The sequence below is a fragment of the Engystomops pustulosus genome, chromosome 1, assembly GCF_040894005.1.
Source record: "Engystomops pustulosus chromosome 1, aEngPut4.maternal, whole genome shotgun sequence".
Lineage (NCBI taxonomy): Eukaryota > Metazoa > Chordata > Amphibia > Anura > Leptodactylidae > Engystomops > Engystomops pustulosus.
In genome coordinates, this window is record NC_092411.1 from 67351764 (window position 1) to 67370120 (window position 18357).

General features: G+C 37.4%; 1 protein-coding gene across 2 annotated transcripts in view; it reads left to right on the forward strand.

Annotated features, from left to right (window-relative positions):
* Positions 1-18357, forward strand: part of CUX2 (cut like homeobox 2) — a 230498-nt gene that overhangs the window by 196721 nt on the left and 15420 nt on the right. Inside the window, exons 10-20 of one of the 2 annotated variants that reach the window (XM_072142885.1) lie at positions 759-860; positions 1865-2056; positions 6489-6547; positions 9234-9282; positions 9380-9479; positions 9615-10254; positions 10827-10924; positions 13604-14376; positions 15139-15298; positions 16940-17221; positions 17726-17914. In XM_072142885.1, the coding sequence (XP_071998986.1) occupies positions 759-860; positions 1865-2056; positions 6489-6547; positions 9234-9282; positions 9380-9479; positions 9615-10254; positions 10827-10924; positions 13604-14376; positions 15139-15298; positions 16940-17221; positions 17726-17914 (2644 nt within the window). The remainder of the gene's footprint in view (positions 1-758; positions 861-1864; positions 2057-6488; positions 6548-9233; positions 9283-9379; positions 9480-9614; positions 10255-10826; positions 10925-13603; positions 14377-15138; positions 15299-16939; positions 17222-17725; positions 17915-18357) is intronic. The other variant, XM_072142893.1, reaches the window with a different exon arrangement.

Genomic DNA, 18357 nt, shown 5'->3' on the forward strand with positions numbered 1-18357 from the left:
ACTCTACTTGTTGTATACAGCGCATTGTAATATTTAGACCCATTCAAATGAACATTGTTTTTTTTCATCATAAATTGAACATTGAATACCATCCACTGATAGGGGAGTATAAGGGAGTGAATAGACTGAACATAGTATACAGAAGATATGGGTAACATATTAAAGCTTCATCATAATAATACTCATACAACCATTTCGCGAATAGTGTACTGTATCTCAAAGCTTCTACACTCTTATGCAAATGCTATGTTACTACACCTGCTTAAAGGGAAACTACCACCACGATTCTACCTATAAAGGTAGAACGGGTGGTAGATGCATGTATGGGACGTGAGGATAGCCCTTTTTAGAGCTAATCCTATATGAGAATTTGTTCTGCCTATTGTTAAGCCTATGTGTTTCATCATGCCCTCCCAATAAAGTAATAACCAATCTCTGTGTGATTTCTACATTTATAAAGGCCAAACACTTTGTGAATTAACCCTTAGACAAAAATGCTTCCCTGTTTCCATAACATTTAGCTTTCCTTAGCTTGTGATTAGTGGAAGGTCTATCGGTGGTGGTCTATTAGGAGGGTCAAACAACTTTAAGTCGTTCTGTGAATATTCTTACTGTTGCTGTTGTCTTTAATAGAACCAGAACCACTACCATTATTTAATCATTCCATTAAAGCCCATCACACAATATTGTGTGGCATTATTACACATTTGTGTTATCTGCAAATGTCTGACTTGCCATCTATTTTCCCTGTCTTGCAGAGAGCAGAAGCTGCTCAGAGGGAGGTTGAGAATCTCAGGGAACAATTATCGTCTGTAAATAATTCCATTTCACTGACCTGTTGTTCTCCTCAAAGTTCTTCTGTGAGTCTTTCTTCTGGGAGCTATGTAGCTACTACATACACTGCCTAAATGTCTTTTTGTACAAATATCAAAACTTCATGGACGAACTGTTATGCTCTTCACTTGTGAAGGGCTTCCTAAAAAAACAAGTTAGTTCACTAGATAAGTAGATCATGTAACGTCTATAGGACATAAACAGTGGGTCACAGGTGTTTTTGCTCTTGATAGTGGCCACCAGCCATATTTCCATTCTCAGCAAGTGATATGTAGTATCTAGAGATACTAGGGATGTAGAAAAGAAAAATTTTGTAAAAGGTCCTATGGAAATATGGAAATATGCCAGAAATCCTACTAATTTGGAGGGTGGTAAAATATAGTAAATATGTTATAGTTACAATTTATACATAAGGGGAAGCTTTGAGATACTTGTGGGAAAACTAAATTAGAGGCAATATAGTAATATAATTTTTAATTATCAGGGTTAATATTATTGTAGTTTGTATGACAGTTCACTTTCTATAATATTTTTATTTTAACCAAGCCAAATACAGTACATAAAAGGTGAGACAATTTTCAGAAATGCCCCTTATGGAGATAGGGGATGGTCCTAGCTCTGGGACTTGCACCTATCAGATACTAAGGACAAACCTTGCCATATGCCATAAAGATCTATCATGTAAATAGCCCTTTAATAATATAAAAAGCCCTTTAATGAGACAAGAAGACTCTGTAGACTGCCCCGGTGGCTTTTAGAGCTTTACTTTGTGCTTTGCTATTACCTAGGTCACATTTTTGCTGTGTTGCGCAGTAAGTGTCTCTGTCCAGAGAAAATAACATTACTCTTTATTTCCAGAGTAACTCAAGTAGGCATGTTCTTGTTTTTGTGTCTCCAGGGAAGTTAAGTGGATTATGTATGTGCCTAATGGTATCTGAAGTTTATGTTAATTGTCTCCATTATTTGAAGCATCATAACAGGTGTTTTTTTTTTCTTCTTCTTTCTTTTATTTTTTTATTATATTTTTTAGGACAAAAGTGGCTTCTCACTATGTTCTGGATCTCATTTAGAATCAGCTTTAGCTTCTAAAGACAGAGAAATTTTAAGACTCCTCAAGGATATTCAGCAACTACAGAACGCTATACAAGAACTGGAGGAGTCTTCGTCTAATCAAATAGCTGAACTAGAACAACAGCTGCTCATCAAAACCGAGGCCATAGAGGTGCAAATGTTACACATCCTAGAAAGCTAAGCTGTCATAAATCTCTCTAGTAAACTGCTAGTGCAGTCTATACAGTTTCAAGAATGGCGCATAACGTCACTTGCCTACTGATTTGTCACCATTAGAAAGCAGTGTAATCTGCATGCCTGAGCAGATTAAATAAAGTTTTGTAAGGAAATGTGCAAGATGTCTTAAGTTCCACTTACAAAATCTACTTGGACTGACTTACTTACAATTCTAATTATCAACAAACCTATAGACCTATCCGGTATGTAACCCATGGACTGTCTGTGTATGACTTGAAACCCACTGCTGTTGGGTGTTTGCATGCAGATTTTTTCCACAAATAAAATCAAACCCCTAATAAAATCTGGAGAACCATTCATCTGCATTACTCGTAGAATACATTGTGGTGATTTTGCCACATCATGTGCACTGCTGTGTGAATCTATTGCTAATTCTGTGCAGTGAAGTTAAAGGAAATCTACCATCAAACCCAAGCATAGTAAACCAGGGACACTTACTCATAGATCAAGGCACTGTTACTGTGATAATCTTCTTATATTTACATTTATGTATCTATACATTTATCCATGGCTTTCTTCCTTCTAATATTAACTTATATAATTATGCTAATGAGTCAGAAGGGTGCTGGCAGCGGGGCATTACTAGAGCCTGTGCTGTAGTTTCACAGGCTGCTACACTGTCTCCCCCTGTGCTCACATCACTTCCCATCCTCTCTGCTTACTGCAATCTCGCACAGTGGGAAGGGGAAGTGCACATTGTAATAGCTACAGCATGGAGGTGCTTTGGTAACACCCCCAAAGCCCTTCTGGCTCATTAGCAAAAAATTTTAAGTTGATTTTAAAAGGAAGGAGGCCATGGATAACTAATATAAGACAAGTACCGCAGTCACAAAGCCTGGATCTATGAGTAAGTGTCTAGGGTTTATTATGCTTTTGATGGTAGCTTTCCTTTACGAAGGCTATCAATTGACAGTCCTCCGTTTCCATACGGAGATATCCGCCATCATTTATGGGACAGCTTTTCAGACTTGTAAGCATAGAAAGAGCAGAAGCTCGATTGCATAAAATCCATTATACAGATTTATTTTTTCTGCAAACTCTTACCATACATTATGAGTATGGTTACTATAACATTCTTCCTGCTGAGTACACTGCATTTTTATGGTGACAGGATTTCCTTAAGTATTTAAAGGGATTACCGGTATGTGTTTCAGTTCATCAATATTTCAGGGAAGTTTGTTAGGTGTCAGTGAATGAAAACATTTCAAACATGTACAAAGCTTGTCCTGCTCTCAACTGAGACACAACTAAATCCAGTGTAGACCATGTGGTGTGAGCTAAACACCTTGCTCTCGGACTTGTAGCAAAGAGATTTGTGCAGCAGCTTGTGTAGTTATTGTATCTTACAGGGATTGTCTACATAGGATACTGTACATCCTGTAAATCCACAGCTGAGTCCAGAAATACAATGTTTTTATGTACAGATGGTAAAGTTGTATCTGAATATGGTGCAGAATTAAAGTACATGTCCAGTAACATTCTTTACATAAACCAGCAAATCATGTGTAGAAATAGTAAAGATTTTTGTGCTAATAAACCATAGGAATAAGCCATGTGGGCATCCCTCCTATGTCATTTCATGAAATGAGATGCAACAACTTTAAGCTGGCAATTACAATTCAAGGAGTAATCAGTATAAATCACTGCTAATTTCATCTGCTTATCATTAAGTTAATTCACTAAAAACGACTCTTATTAGATGCATAATAAACAATAATACTAACAATACAACTATAAATTGTAGATTAAAAAATATAAATTAACTTTTTCGTTATAATTTTTATAATTTACCATTTCCTGGATATGGAATCCATATAAAACAAAGTGCACTATCCAAAAGTAAAAATTCAGATAGAGATAATGTATAGCCTGTAGTAAATTCTACCCTATACTGTCTTCTACCCATAGTGAAAACATATCAGTATCTAAAGGGTCCACTTTGTTCCCACAAATGTAGGGCTGTTTGTTAGATCTCATGATGAAGCTATGGTGAGTAGGTAATAAGGTATTCAGGGTGCATTCACACGTTTAGTTTTTCAGATGCAGTTTTTGATGTCCAAACCAGGAGTGGAATGAATAAAAGAGGATGAGCCGCTTCTCTCAGTGATATGTTGGCTTTAAAAACTGCCCCTGAAGAACTGAACGTGTGACCCCACCCTCAAGGGTTTACTAGGAAGAGTTCACTGTCCTGTCTGAATATTTATTATCGATGGTACATAGATAGCATGCCAGGGAAGAGGTACTTTATAAGCATTACTACAATAGAGAAAACACTCTTGGGGAGAATTCATTATGGCAAATGGTGGATTTATTGTTTAGAATAAATCTAATATAGGTCTTTTTTATTTAATTAAGAATTAAATTAATAACAATTAAATTGTAACAATATCCTGGTAAAAATTAGGGCCAGTTCACACCTGCATCATGGGTTTCTGTTAAACTCCACACATTCCATTCATCTTCCGATCCTCATACACTTCAGTTGACTTTCCTACCTTGTGTTGTGCTTCCAGCTGCTGCACTGGTCTAGGGGAACCTCCCAAACACAGGTGTGAACTGAGCTTTGGCAGTGGAATATTAGAGCAGAATCAAATGTATGGTATAATTTAGGTTGATAGTGAATTTTTCGATAAGATATTGAAAGAGTTTATTTATTATCTAATTTGTATCTGCAAAATATATTTTTCCTTTAAAAGTTGAAGGACTAGGTCATACATGGCAATTGAGTGAAGAAATAGGCATCTCTGCTAGTGTGGTAGTGTATGGGCAACAGAGAAGTATACTTTTGGAAAGGAGATTTATCATTAGGCAGGATTTTGAGCAGTTGTCTATGTGTTAGACTGGATATATCTGCCGCGGTACTGATGCTGGCTTAGCTCTGGATCAGAGCTAACAGCTGACAACCCAATGTAACACCCGCGGTCGGAGTGGGATCCAATCGCGGGTGTTTAACCCATTGAATGCCGCGATCAGCTGGACCATGGCATTTAGCATGCCTTCCAGGTGTCTTTCCCCCACGATCAGCCCCCCCCCCCCCCCGTGCCATGTTCGGGGGGTGCCGATCGTTGCCATGACAGCTCTGGGGTCCGATCAGGATACCAAATGGTAACACTGGAAAAAGCATCTAATCCCGCAAAAAAAAAAATGCTGTCAATGCCCCAATAATGAAAAAACTAAAAATTTTAATAAAACAAGTAACGGCCACATGTGGGGGGTCTCTGTATTCGGGAGAAATTGTATAACAAATTGTAAGGTGGATTTTCTCTTTTGGAAATGTGTAAATTTTAGCGCTAATTGAACGTATAATCGACAAAATTTGACCATTCTAAATTTCACCTCCATTTTGATTCAATTACTATGAAGATTTCAAGGGGTTAACAATCTTCCTAAAAGCTGTTTCTGATAGTTTGAGGGGTGCAGATTGATTATATATGCAGGTTGATTACATAGGGGGTTATTGATGTTAAATATGTAAAATTTCATTCAAAACTGTATTTATCCCCAAAATAGTCAATTCTGAAAATACGTAAAACTGTTATTCGATTTGTAAGCCGTGTGACATCAAAATAAATTATCCAGACTTTTAAAAAATTATAAAATATACAGACATATGGGAAATGTTATTCAGTAACTTATTTAGGTGGTAAATCTATCTGCCTGAAAACGCGATGATTTCGAAAATGGCAAGTTTTTCTTTTTTTGTAAATAAACACAAAACTTATCAGCCAAAATTTACCACTAAAATGAAGTACATGTCAGGAAAAAACAATGTCAGAATCGTTTTGATCAGTAACCGTGTTCTAAAGTTATAACCATATAAAGCGGCTCATGTCAGAATACAAAAAATGGGGCTGAGCCTTAAGCCATTAACTGGCTACCTACGTCCTTAAGGGGTCAACTAACATCTGCTCAATTTCTGCTTTTTTGCGATGTTTTTGCGTAGGAAATTCTCAGATACCGCAAACATAAAATTGAGCAAAAACTTTTTAAAACCTTCCCCCTGTAGTAGCAATGGACCCACATACACCACCTCCTATGTGGTGTAGTTTTGCCATTAAATTTGCGTTCTTTTAAAAAAAAAACCCAGTTAATAAATGTGGTGTTGTACATTTTGGTATATTTTTTCCGCCATTGGAAACTTTAGAGTTGCATTTTTTTGCTTGCTAAAAAAACCCTGCAAAAATGATGTTTGCACAAAAATTTGTGACAATTATACACCAAGAAGCTACATAGGACTAATGATAAATCTCCCCCATTGTATGTATGTGTGTGTGTGTAATGCATTAGGCTTGGATTGGAAAGCCTGCAGACTGATACCATATTCTTCTATTTATATGTTTCTGCAGAAATTGGAAGAGAAGTTGCACAGTCAGTCTGATTACGAAGAAATTAAAACTGAACTAAGGTGAGATTTCTGCCTCCCTGAGTACATCTGCTCTCTATCAGTCTGATTCATAATGTGCCATGGGGAACACTCCACGCTCCCAGGTTTATAATGCAATAAATAAGACGGCAGTGTCACTGGGGGTTGTTTATACCTATTACAGTGCTGTATATATTTACCCTTCCGTTGTGCAGAAAATACATATCCATCTGTTATTTTATAACATGAGATATAAATCTTCTGGAGGTATTAACTGAACAGCCACGCAAAGCTTTTATCATCTATATTTACATCACCGAGGGGCAGCTGTACAATTTACCGATTCTCAAATCTTTTACCCCAGAGAAATAGTACATTTTACAATACTCAATTTTCACTTTTAGTATTTGATTTATAAAATAATTCTAAAAATTAGTTATGGGCATTTTTTTTTACAATTCTACAATAATTTAGTAGCTGTTACATACGTACTTAGTAATATGATTTTATATACATAGTATAATTATTCAATCCAGTTAATGATGGCATGTTTAATGGCACTCTACCTTCTTCCAAAGCTCATCATCCCCTTTTTTTATTTGTAACATATTTACCCAAGGACGTCAGTATAGGAAGTATAGGAAGAGCTTCTTTTACAGATTCCAGTATGTTAAACATCCAGCCTGCTAATATTTTGTTTGCCTCCTATAACAGAGCAGAATAATAGAATAATGGAGCTTAGATATGAACCTAATAGAAGTCTATGGGAGTATGTTAGAAATTGCCTGATAATGCTTCTGCTTATCATGTGTAAAGCTGTGTATATGCAGTGGTGGATGCAGTGGTGTAGAAGCTTCCTGTGTTCCCGGGTATACTCATGTAGTAAGGTGTATGTAATGAAATGCTATTGATAATCCTTGTTCCCATTACAGCAAAAATTTATAAAATCGAATTGTCACAGGGCCAAAATATTTTTTATCTGTAGTTACAATTATAAATTATACAGTTACGACAAATTGAACTTAAGAACAAATATAAAGAATGTATCTTGTATGTAACCCAGGGACTATCTGTATTACTTATTATAAACTATATACTGTGTTTTCTGAGATTTCAGTTTACCAAAAAATTTTTTTTTAGTTATTTATCAGTAATAAAGTTTGTTGAATAAGCCACTGCTAGTAGTTCTATATCACACGTAGAAATCTACATAAGACCTCAAAGGGGTATTCATATCTATCACAGAACTATCAACTGTAATTCTTATTTCAAATGTATTATAGGCCTTAAGGACATCATAATTTTGTGACAAAAAGGGGTTTTCCCTTTTTTTTATTATCTAGGATTTTAGATAAGTTATATATATTCAACCTCAGATATTGTGACAGATATTTTAATATATGAAATGTTTTAGTTAAAGGGGTATTCCGGGAATATGAACGTCTGACACAAAAACCCTTGATGATATAAATAAATGAATACAACAATAGTCAATGTCATTAGTCACAAAACGGAGCCAAAATAATATGATTTTATGATTTACAAAATTTATGGCCTCTCTAAAGTAGGTGGAGTTATCACTAAGATGGCCGCCACTGGAAACTACAAGTTCCATGATCCTTTAGTTCTCAGTAACTCCTCCTCCCTCTTATGCTCTGCTGACAGTGATGATGTAACAGGTTTTCTTGCTCTGTTACCATAGTAATGATGTGTAACTGCCATCACCACAACACTGGCCATTCTCGATGCACTGCAACCAACCGACTACAGCCAAACGTAGTGGTGATCACATGACCTGCCCAGGCAGGTGCAGAACATGTGATGTGGACATGTGACCAGCGGCCATCTTCTGTCCTGTGTATGCTCTGCCAAGGACCGCGCGGAGGAAATTAACGGACTGATTAAAGGGCCAGTAGCATTTTAATTCTTCATTACACTCTATGTCATCAGCATTTTCTGCTAAGGGGAGCAAAATTTTAAATAACAACTAATTACACATTAGCTTATATTTTGAGTGCCCACTTGTATATGAATTATGCTGATTCCTGGAATACCCCTTTAAAGTCACAGCCTTAGATGAGCATTTTTATTTTAATACATTTTTCCTTAAAAGATCAGAAAAGGACTTTTGGAAACTTGTTTATTTTCTATATGTCCTGTAACTGGAGCTCCCCTGACAAGTGACAGCTGTTCTGGGTCTACATAGACTGAGAGCGTGTTCATGTGAACTCGCTGGTGTGTATAGATACAATCAGAAAGGCAAAGCACCTGACCCATGGCTGCACAATCCTTGTTTCACCTGAGTAGTGACCTAAAATACCTAGAGTGATTTCCATACGGTAGGTTGTTGTTATGTTATCGGTGGGGGTACACCTGGCGCCCCAGCTGCTTGACACTACAGACAGAGAAAGGATCAGACACCCCCTACCATTATGTAGCAGGTCCCCTTGTTCTATGAAAATAATCCAGCTCGGACTTTACGGAACTTTCTGACTGCTTCCAACTCCATCCATAGTGAAATAGCTGATCGTCATTGAGCTACAGCCCAACCATTAATTGACCTAACCTCTGGATAAGTCATAAGTATACAGAGTAGAAACTGGGTATAAACAGCTCATCGAACGATAACAACCAGCAAGGAAGAATCTGAATTATTGTCGCTTGACTAATCCCTGATTTTGCATAGATTTTTATAGAGTCCAAGTGTAATTCTTTTTTTTTCTTCCAGCATATTGAAAGCTATGAAGTCTGCTACATCCAGCTGTGATCTTGTCCCAGTATGTAATGTGAACACTGTTTAATGTGAAAATAATATTACATATTGATAGATCTGTCTAGAAGCCCTTAATAAAATGTTTCACTTCTTTCTTGCAGGAGACATCAAAGTCAGAAGAAAGCTTGTCCATCAAAAAAGAAACATTTAACCCCTCACAGAACTATCTCCCAGAAAAGCGGAGCACTGTCACCAACTGTGGTATGTACCAAATTCTTATTCTATTTACACATGACAGGATCCACAAGATTAGCCTAAATTGTAATAATGGCACCTTCCTGAAATTACGTCACTATTATGATTTTTATATATTTTACATGACATATATATTTTTAGATGAAGATCATTCTCAAGATGCCGCAAAAGATCTTGGGCCAGCTGAAAGGCCATACTCCATTTCTCCTTTGACAAGAGATCGAGTGTCTACACCAAGTCCTGCTCAATCTGTGCTGGAAACACCCATTGGAAACAAAGTTCGTAGGACCTTTTGCCCATCTTCTGTTTACAGTAATAATGAACAATTGGCAGGGGAACAAATCGTCAAGAATCGGGTTACATCTCCATTGCTTAAGACTGAAAATAACCACATGCATTCATTTCAATCTCCATTCTACACATTAAAGGCCAATATTCTCTCCAACAATCACCAGTCAACTGGCACTCAAGATTCTAGCCCACATAGTGATCAATCCGAAGGAACCAACTCCAGCTCCGTGGACGATGAACATCTAGACACGTCTGAAATAGCTTTTCAAGTTAAGGAGCAGCTACTGAAACATAATATTGGACAACGAGTATTTGGACACTATGTCCTGGGGCTTTCCCAGGGCTCAGTAAGCGAGATACTGGCTCGCCCCAAGCCTTGGCGAAAACTTACAGTGAAAGGGAAAGAACCTTTTATTAAGATGAAGCAGTTTCTTTCAGATGAGCAAAATGTCCTGGCACTAAGAACAATTCAAGTGCGGCAAAGAGGCAAGTGGTAATTTCCTGTATTACACAAAATACAGTTGTACTCAATGAGCTGAATGCATGAGAGATGGTAGCTGGGATTCTTGATCTATCAACACCTTAAAACAAGGCTAAACTTCTGATAAAATTGCTTAAAGGGGCATTCCCATTCCAGCAAATAAATGTTAATGTTTGTATGATGAAAAGTTCTTAAATTTTCCAATATACTTTCTGTATGAATTCCTAAGAGTTTTCTAGATTTCTGCTTGCTGTCATTCCATAGAGAGCTTCTATGTTTATTTCCAGTGGACAGAAATCTGACCATGGTCACACAGGTGCACAGCTCGTTACATCACAGAGAGTAATCAGAGGTGTGTGTTATAACGAGCTGCGCACCTGTGTGACCATGGTCAGATTTCTGTCCATTGGAAGTAAACAGTCCTACTCTCTGTAGATTACTGCTTCAGCAGATATACTATATACTATTTTTAATGTTACCACTGGCTCTATTCATTTTTTAAATAAAATAAAAAAAAATGCTTCAAAGGTTTAGTTACTCTATAAATTTGTATTCACTTTGCTTTATTGTTATCTAGGAAGTATTACACCAAGAATCCGTACACCAGAAACAGGATCAGATGATGCCATAAAAAATATTCTTGAGCAAGCCAAAAAAGAGATTCAATCTCAAAAAGGAGGTGAGTTTACAGATTTTGCATTTCTGTAAAAGCAGCACAACAAACAGCAACAGATTTTGTACATGTGTTGTACATACACAGTGACAGTCCAGACTGCAGTTCTGTTTCATAGGAACCAGTGTTCATGGAAGCGCCATGGTCTCACTCCAAGGTTGTGACAGAGCTGTTTACATGTTGGTTATGTGACGGGGAGCTGTTATTTTGAATGGCCATGATCATAAACACTGTTGGGAATGAGATTCTTTGCACCATATTGATATATGAGGCAAGGAGTCCTTGCTAAGCAGCAGCATGACACTGTAACTCTTGTCAGTCTGTGTGCAATCACATGCCGACCACAATAGGTGTAAAGCAACCCTAAAAAAGAGATTTTTTTTTTCCGGATAACAGAAGGCTTGTGGTTCGTTAGCACCTGAGTGAAGTTGGCGCCCACCTTGTTCAATTCAAACAAAATTGGCGTCAAACGTTTGTGCAGCAGAAATTTTCATTTGTGCGGCTATTGTTTTTAAGATATTAATAAAAGTTTACATAGATCATCAGAGGTCAACTAGCACCGCCACATTACCCAAATCAAACCAAACTGGTGCCAATCAATTGTTCTATGTTTGTGCTGCTCAAATATTTGTTTGTGCTGCTTTTGTTTTGAATATATTAACAAAATTGGAAAGGTCAAAAGGTCAGCCAGCCCCCTCCCCCCACACACACACACTCACATTAACCGAATCAAACAAAATTGGTGTCAAACGTTTGTGCTGGTTTGTGCAGCAAAATTTTTGTTTGTGCTACTATTTTTAATATGTTTATATTTTTTCCAGAGGTCAGTGGAGTTTATTCCTTCCAAAGTACAATGTGTTTGCTAGCTCCCCCTGGTGATCAAACCAGAGAAGTGTCACTATGTTTGTTTTTTACCTGTTCATCCTAAACACCTTAACCTATGTAAACCCCTAAACAGACCTTAAATATTAGAGCAGCACAAACAAAATTTGTGCAGCAAACAATTTTGCTGCACAAAGCAACACAAACGTAGCACTAACGTTTGACACCAGTTTTGTTTGATTCGGTTAATGTGGGGAGGCTGGTTGAACTTTTGACCTTTACAATTTTGTTAATATATTCAAAGCAAAAGCAGCACAAACATTTTACACCAGATTTTAACAAGGTGGGGGGGGGGGGGCAACTTCACTCAGGTTTGTTAGGGGGGGGAGAACTGGCTCTTTATCTGCACCTTGCATTCCCAACTATGAATCATGGTTGTTTTCTGCTCATTTGCACATGACTTGAGGTGATTTTTAAAATAGGTATACAGGTTAAACTTCACCTAACAGAGGGAATGCTACAAAAAATATACTCTACTCGGTGGGCTCATAGTTTTTAGTGGGGTAAAAGTAGGTGACAGATTCCTTTTAAGAAGCAAAGGGAACACAGGTATAAACCTGATGGCACAGTTCACCTTGGTACCAGGGGAAATTCACCTGGAGTGATTTATTTGCTCAAAGCAAACAACCAGAGCTCAGCTTTCATTTTCCCACAGCAGTTTATAAAATGAAAGCTGAGCTCTGATTCTGTTCTGCTCTCAGACTTCTGATAAATCTGCCTCTTCCTTTCCTGTTTGCAAGTTGTTTCAGAAATTCTATATTTATCTGTGCAGATCAGCCTCTATAAGCCCGGGGCAGGCCTTGACTGCTGGTGCACCTCTTTTCTTCTTTTTCTGCCGCACATCACTATTTAGCACTATTTAGCACTGCCCTCATATGCAATGATTGACTCTCTAATTGGCAGAGAAACTCATATGCATAAAGATAAAAATGGAACTTTCACTGAAAAATGTAATAAATGCACTGTACAATTCTGTTATTATTATTATTATTATTTTTTTTTTTTAACTTTTGATTCAAGGACATCACAAGGTTATACGATCAAAGATACAACTGTGGCAGAAATATTGTTATATATTTTTCCCTTTAACTCCCTATATAAGTGAAAGCCCCATAACAGCCCAATAACTACATTTTTAGCGGTCAAAGGATGGAAAAGTTTTAAAGGAAAAGTTTCCTTGTGGGACAAAAACCTTTTTTAAAAATTACAAGAATCAGAAGAAGAAAAACATACATTAGAATGATTAGAGATAACAGTACTGTACATGCTACATTTCTGACCTGTTCTTGCTTGTAGAACCAGCAGCGTTCTGTTATACTGCCACCTGCTGCCCGTTTCTATACTTAACTTTAACATTTCAGATTTAGTTGTGTTCAGATCTAGGATTTTCTACACTGTGATATCTTATCTCAGAAGATAAAAAGCCAATGAAATAGCACTTCTGTATTATCTATTTTTAAACATTAAGTTATGCAGTTGTATCCCTGCAATCTGATCAGCGCTGACTGGGCTAGACTTTGCAAGGATGCATCCACAATTGGTGCCACCAAGAAAGCTATTTAATCTGATAGTTTTAGTAAATCTAAAAAAAAGGAATAGCACTACACAAAGTTATGAGAAGAGATAACGCTGAATTGATATTTCATAATGAAATCCAAGTATTTACAAATAAGTTAGTTGAATAAAACATAATGCTTGATGCTCTTCTATATGTATATTGCCTTCAATCATTTGGATACTACATCCATGTTACCCATTATGTTTCTGTTCATTCTGCATTTTGCTTTATTGTTGTTCATGCAGGTGAAACAAAAGGTTCGAGTGCTCCTTTATCATCACCTGCCTGCAGTAACAACAGCTCCGAAGATGCAATAAAGAATATTCTAGAGCAGGCAAGAAGAGAGATGCAGGCACAACAGCGGGCATTGTTAGAAATCGAATCAGGCAATGGCCATAGGTCCATCCCCACACCTCCAAATGAGTGCCCTATTCTCACTCCCTCCATTCACAAAACACCTCATATGTACATTAAGCAGGAGGACGGCAGCCTTCTGACTAGCACAAGCTCCACGCAGACCCCTCTTAGTGTACTGTCTCCAGCAGCTTTTGTACAAAGCATTATCCGAAAAGTAAAGTCAGAAATAGGTGATGCAGGGTCATACTTTGACCAGCACTGGGCATCTGAGAAAAGCCTCCTGAGCCGTCCCTTTAACTCTGTGTCTCCATCATTATCTTCATCATCTTCAAGTTACTCTAGTACGGTCAATGGTCGCCCTTGGAAGAAAGGGGAAATTATTGAGACTTCACAAAATGAGGAAGATGTACCCAATGGAGAAGAATCACATAAGATTGTGGAGATAAAGACAGAGGCAGGAAGCCTGGATAGTCCGAATGTAAATCAGCTTTCCTACTACCCTGCCTATGTTCCTAGGAATCTCAAGCCCACTGTTCCCCCTCTCACTCCAGAGCAATATGAGCTTTACATGTACAGAGAAGTGGACACCTTGGATCTGACCAGACAAGTTAAGGAGAAATTAGCAAAGAATGGCATCTGCCAAAGAATCTTTGGAGAAAAGGTATTACAGAGGCTCAGTTGTGTTATCCATCTTGAACCATGAGAACCAGTCATTTTATAATACTTTACATATCCTCTTTTGTATAGTAAAGCAGTTTTTTCACAATTGAAACATATCCCTTATCCACAAGATAATTGTATCATCCTTTGGAGGATAGGTGTCTACATGATCTCCAGCAATCATACGAAGAAGGGCCTGTACGTCAATGAAGCGGAGGTGGAGACCCCCACTCCATTTGCTTCTATGGGACTGCTGTATAATAGAAGTGAATGGAGGGGTGTACGTGCAGCGTACTACTGCTCCATTTACTACTATGATAAGGAAGTCCACTTAGGAACTACCAGCCAATTCCCTTGGAGCCTTTGCGGATTTTGGACAGTCTATTTTGTTGTTCAACTGTATCAGATTTTCATGGTTTTGATCATCTGAATAGTGTAATTTTATATCCAGTTTTCCTGATTTTTAGAAAACTGAAAACTTTATTCATGTGAATAGGGGCTAAGCTGCAGTAACCCAGCCTTGTCACTATACTGTGTACACTGCTTTCTCCTTCCAGATCTCTGCACTTTCTATTAAGGAAGAGACGACTCGCGAAAATTAAAAAATTTTTAGGTAAAAGAGGGAATTCTAGAAAGGACATTTCATACACTACTTGTGGGGGCTCATAGTTCAGGATCCCTTTAATTTTTGTTGATTTGTTCCCTTTAATTTTTTGTTGAACATACAATAACCATATTGTTGTAACTTATGTTGTTTACTCAGGTGCTGGGATTATCTCAAGGCAGTGTGAGTGACATGTTGTCCAGACCAAAACCATGGAGTAAGTTGACCCAGAAAGGCCGTGAACCTTTTATTCGCATGCAGCTGTGGCTGACTGATCAGCTTGGTCAGGGGATTAACCAGCAACCAGCTCTGTCACAAGGTACTTATAGAAATTTCCACTGAAAAGGAAACCAGTTATTTCACTGTAGCTATAAACATTTGGTGAGCTATTCTTACATGTCCTGTAAAAATACCCAGGCAACAGGGCAACATAAAAAAATGCTACAGTATTATTCTTTCGTGAAGAAAAGTAAAGTCATTTGCAAGAGGGTCACTTCTTACGATGTAAAGTGTAAAGCCAGACACTTAGTCCTATTTTACACAAACTAGTTTGATGCATAAAGCTCTAATCAAAATCACATTGTGTGTTTGCTGGAACATCATGTCGAACCCTCATGAACCAGAACTAAACAGACATGCCCAGTTCGGTTCTGGTTTAAGAGCATTCGAGCCAGATATTCAAGAAAACCTACGATGTGATTTGCACCCAACAAACTCGGTCGTTGGCAATAGGCCTTAAGGTGAATTAAAATGTAATTTTTACTCCACATAACATACTTAGTATGTTAGTTATAAAATTAAATTAAATTCTTAATTATAAAGTTTGGGTTGTTTCAAGACTCAATGCATTAGTTTAACACATATGCATGGCCCCCAGTGCAAAATGATACTTTCAGCAGCACTTTTTAAAAGGTTTAGATTATGATAGTAAGTGATGTCACAGTAGAGCCATTATATAGACAGTGATGTCATAGTGCAGGAAAATGCACACTGTGATATCACAGTACGGGGACGCTGTAATGTCACAGTGCAAGAATAATGCATGCTGTGATAAGAAAGTATGAGGACAATGAATGCTGTGATGTCACGGTATGGAGACAATGAACGCTGTGATGTTGCAGTATGGGGACAACACACTCTGTGACGTCACAGTACCCAGACAACACACGCTGTGACATCGCAGTACAAGGACAACACGTGCTGTGATGTCACAGTACAGCAACTATGCACGCCGTGACATTACAGTGGGGGGACAATGCACACTGTGATGTCATGGTACAGGGATGATACACACAGTTTATAGTATAGGGATAATAAGATGATGTCACAGTACGGTACTAAGCAATGTTACAGTACAGTAAATTACAGAAATTATCCAAATAATCACGCCAGATCTCTAACCAGACAAAATCTAGACTTTGATTTCATATAAATAGACTTCCACTAGTATAACTATCTCTTTGGGTCATGGATTGGGATGGGAATACTGGATTCTGGTTTAGATGTAGATTTAATATTATTTCCATACTATTCCTCAAAATCAAATCTAGTAATCAAAATGTTATATGTTTTAAAAAAAATTTTATAAATAATAACTTGACCATTTCACAAAATAAAAACTTTTTACCTTGTGTCGCCCCATGTAGTTCCGATTTATATGTTTATGTTCTGTGATGTTTGATATTTGCATCCTCTGTATTATATAGTAAATATGCTAAATTTTGTACTTGAAACACTTCTATCAGTGTGTACTTCGGTTTTTTACCATCCAAAAATACCATAACCAAGTACTGAAAATTAACTTTAACTAGTCTATTCTATTAAAAAAAAAGTATATATTTTTTATATTTATTAATTACTGTAAAGAAAGGGAATTTAAAAAACTGTGTGCCGCTGTCTGTTTCTGAACCTACCAAGTATAGATCCTTCCAAGTTTTGTTAATATATTTCTGTTTTTAAGGCACAACAAGTCCCTTGGAAACAAATCCATCCCCATCTCCGTCACCAAGCCCATCAGAGCAAGAAAAAAGTCCTGCTGAACCAGTTGTGTTAAGTTTGGAAAGCAGCAAAGAGAATCAGCAACCTGAGAGTAGATCTGTTTCATCACTCAATAATAGAACATTCCCAAACCCCCACCCAGTGACCTCAGCAGGTATCCAAGAAATTGTGGCAATGTCTCCAGAGCTTGACACCTATGCCATCACTAAGAAGGTTAAGGAAGTGTTGACAGACAATAATTTAGGTAAATGCTTCTACAGCCTTGCCTTTATGTGTACAAACTCAGTATAAAAACTAGTTGTGTCTACAAATGTAGACCTCTAAAACTATTCTCGCTTACCTATGCTTATGGTTCCTTTTTGAAGTTCTCGATTTATCATTAAACTTTTGGAGGAAGTCAAGGAGACTTCAGGATAAAGCTCAGTCTATATATAATTGCTATATATAATTACTTGCTACCATACTACTCTTTGCTCTTCTTTTATAAACCACTTTATATGGCGAACATTTGTAGCCAAAATCTGATAACATTTACCTCTATTTTCTTGCTACGCTGAACCAAATCTTGACATTTTATAACCAGAAAGAAAAGAAATGTAATAGCCAAGATATAAATAAGTAGAATATATGCACCTATTTTAAACTTTTTGTAAATTTTGTACATTACATAAAATGCTTCATAGTTGCCGCCTTCCTAAAGTGCTGCAGCACAAACAGTAATATATACTGGTCTTTACTCCTTTTTCAGGTCAAAGGTTATTTGGAGAAAGCATTTTGGGCCTTACTCAAGGGTCTGTATCAGATCTACTGTCCCGGCCCAAGCCTTGGCATAAGCTGAGTTTAAAAGGCAGAGAGCCATTTGTTCGTATGCAGCTATGGCTGAGTGATCCACACAACATAGAAAAACTGAGAGACATGAAAAAGATGGAAAAAAAGGGTGAGTGTTAAAAACAAACCGTAATAAAAAACTATACTTAAACGGACATATATATGTAGCATATTTCTAAGTTAGTGCAGATTTCTGTATATTTCCCAAAACTTCAACAGCAACTAATTAACATTAAGTTTCCAGAAAAAAACCATAAACATTGGGGCAGGGTTACAAACCCCTGTATGGCTACTGGTTCCTGCTCTGAGCCGATCTTGTTGACAGTAGTTATACTATTATATTCTACTTTTTATCCCTGCCCAAACCCCTATGGGGGTTCCAGGGGTCCAGTAAAACCCTTTTATCATTCCTGCAATAATCAATTCTACCAAAAGGTGTTGGCATTGTCCATATCAAGCCAATAATATTTTCACCTCCTTGTTCACTTTTAGTGACACAGTTGTCATAGTAGACGGTATGAAATATGTTGCTATGTGTATGTGTGTTTTCAG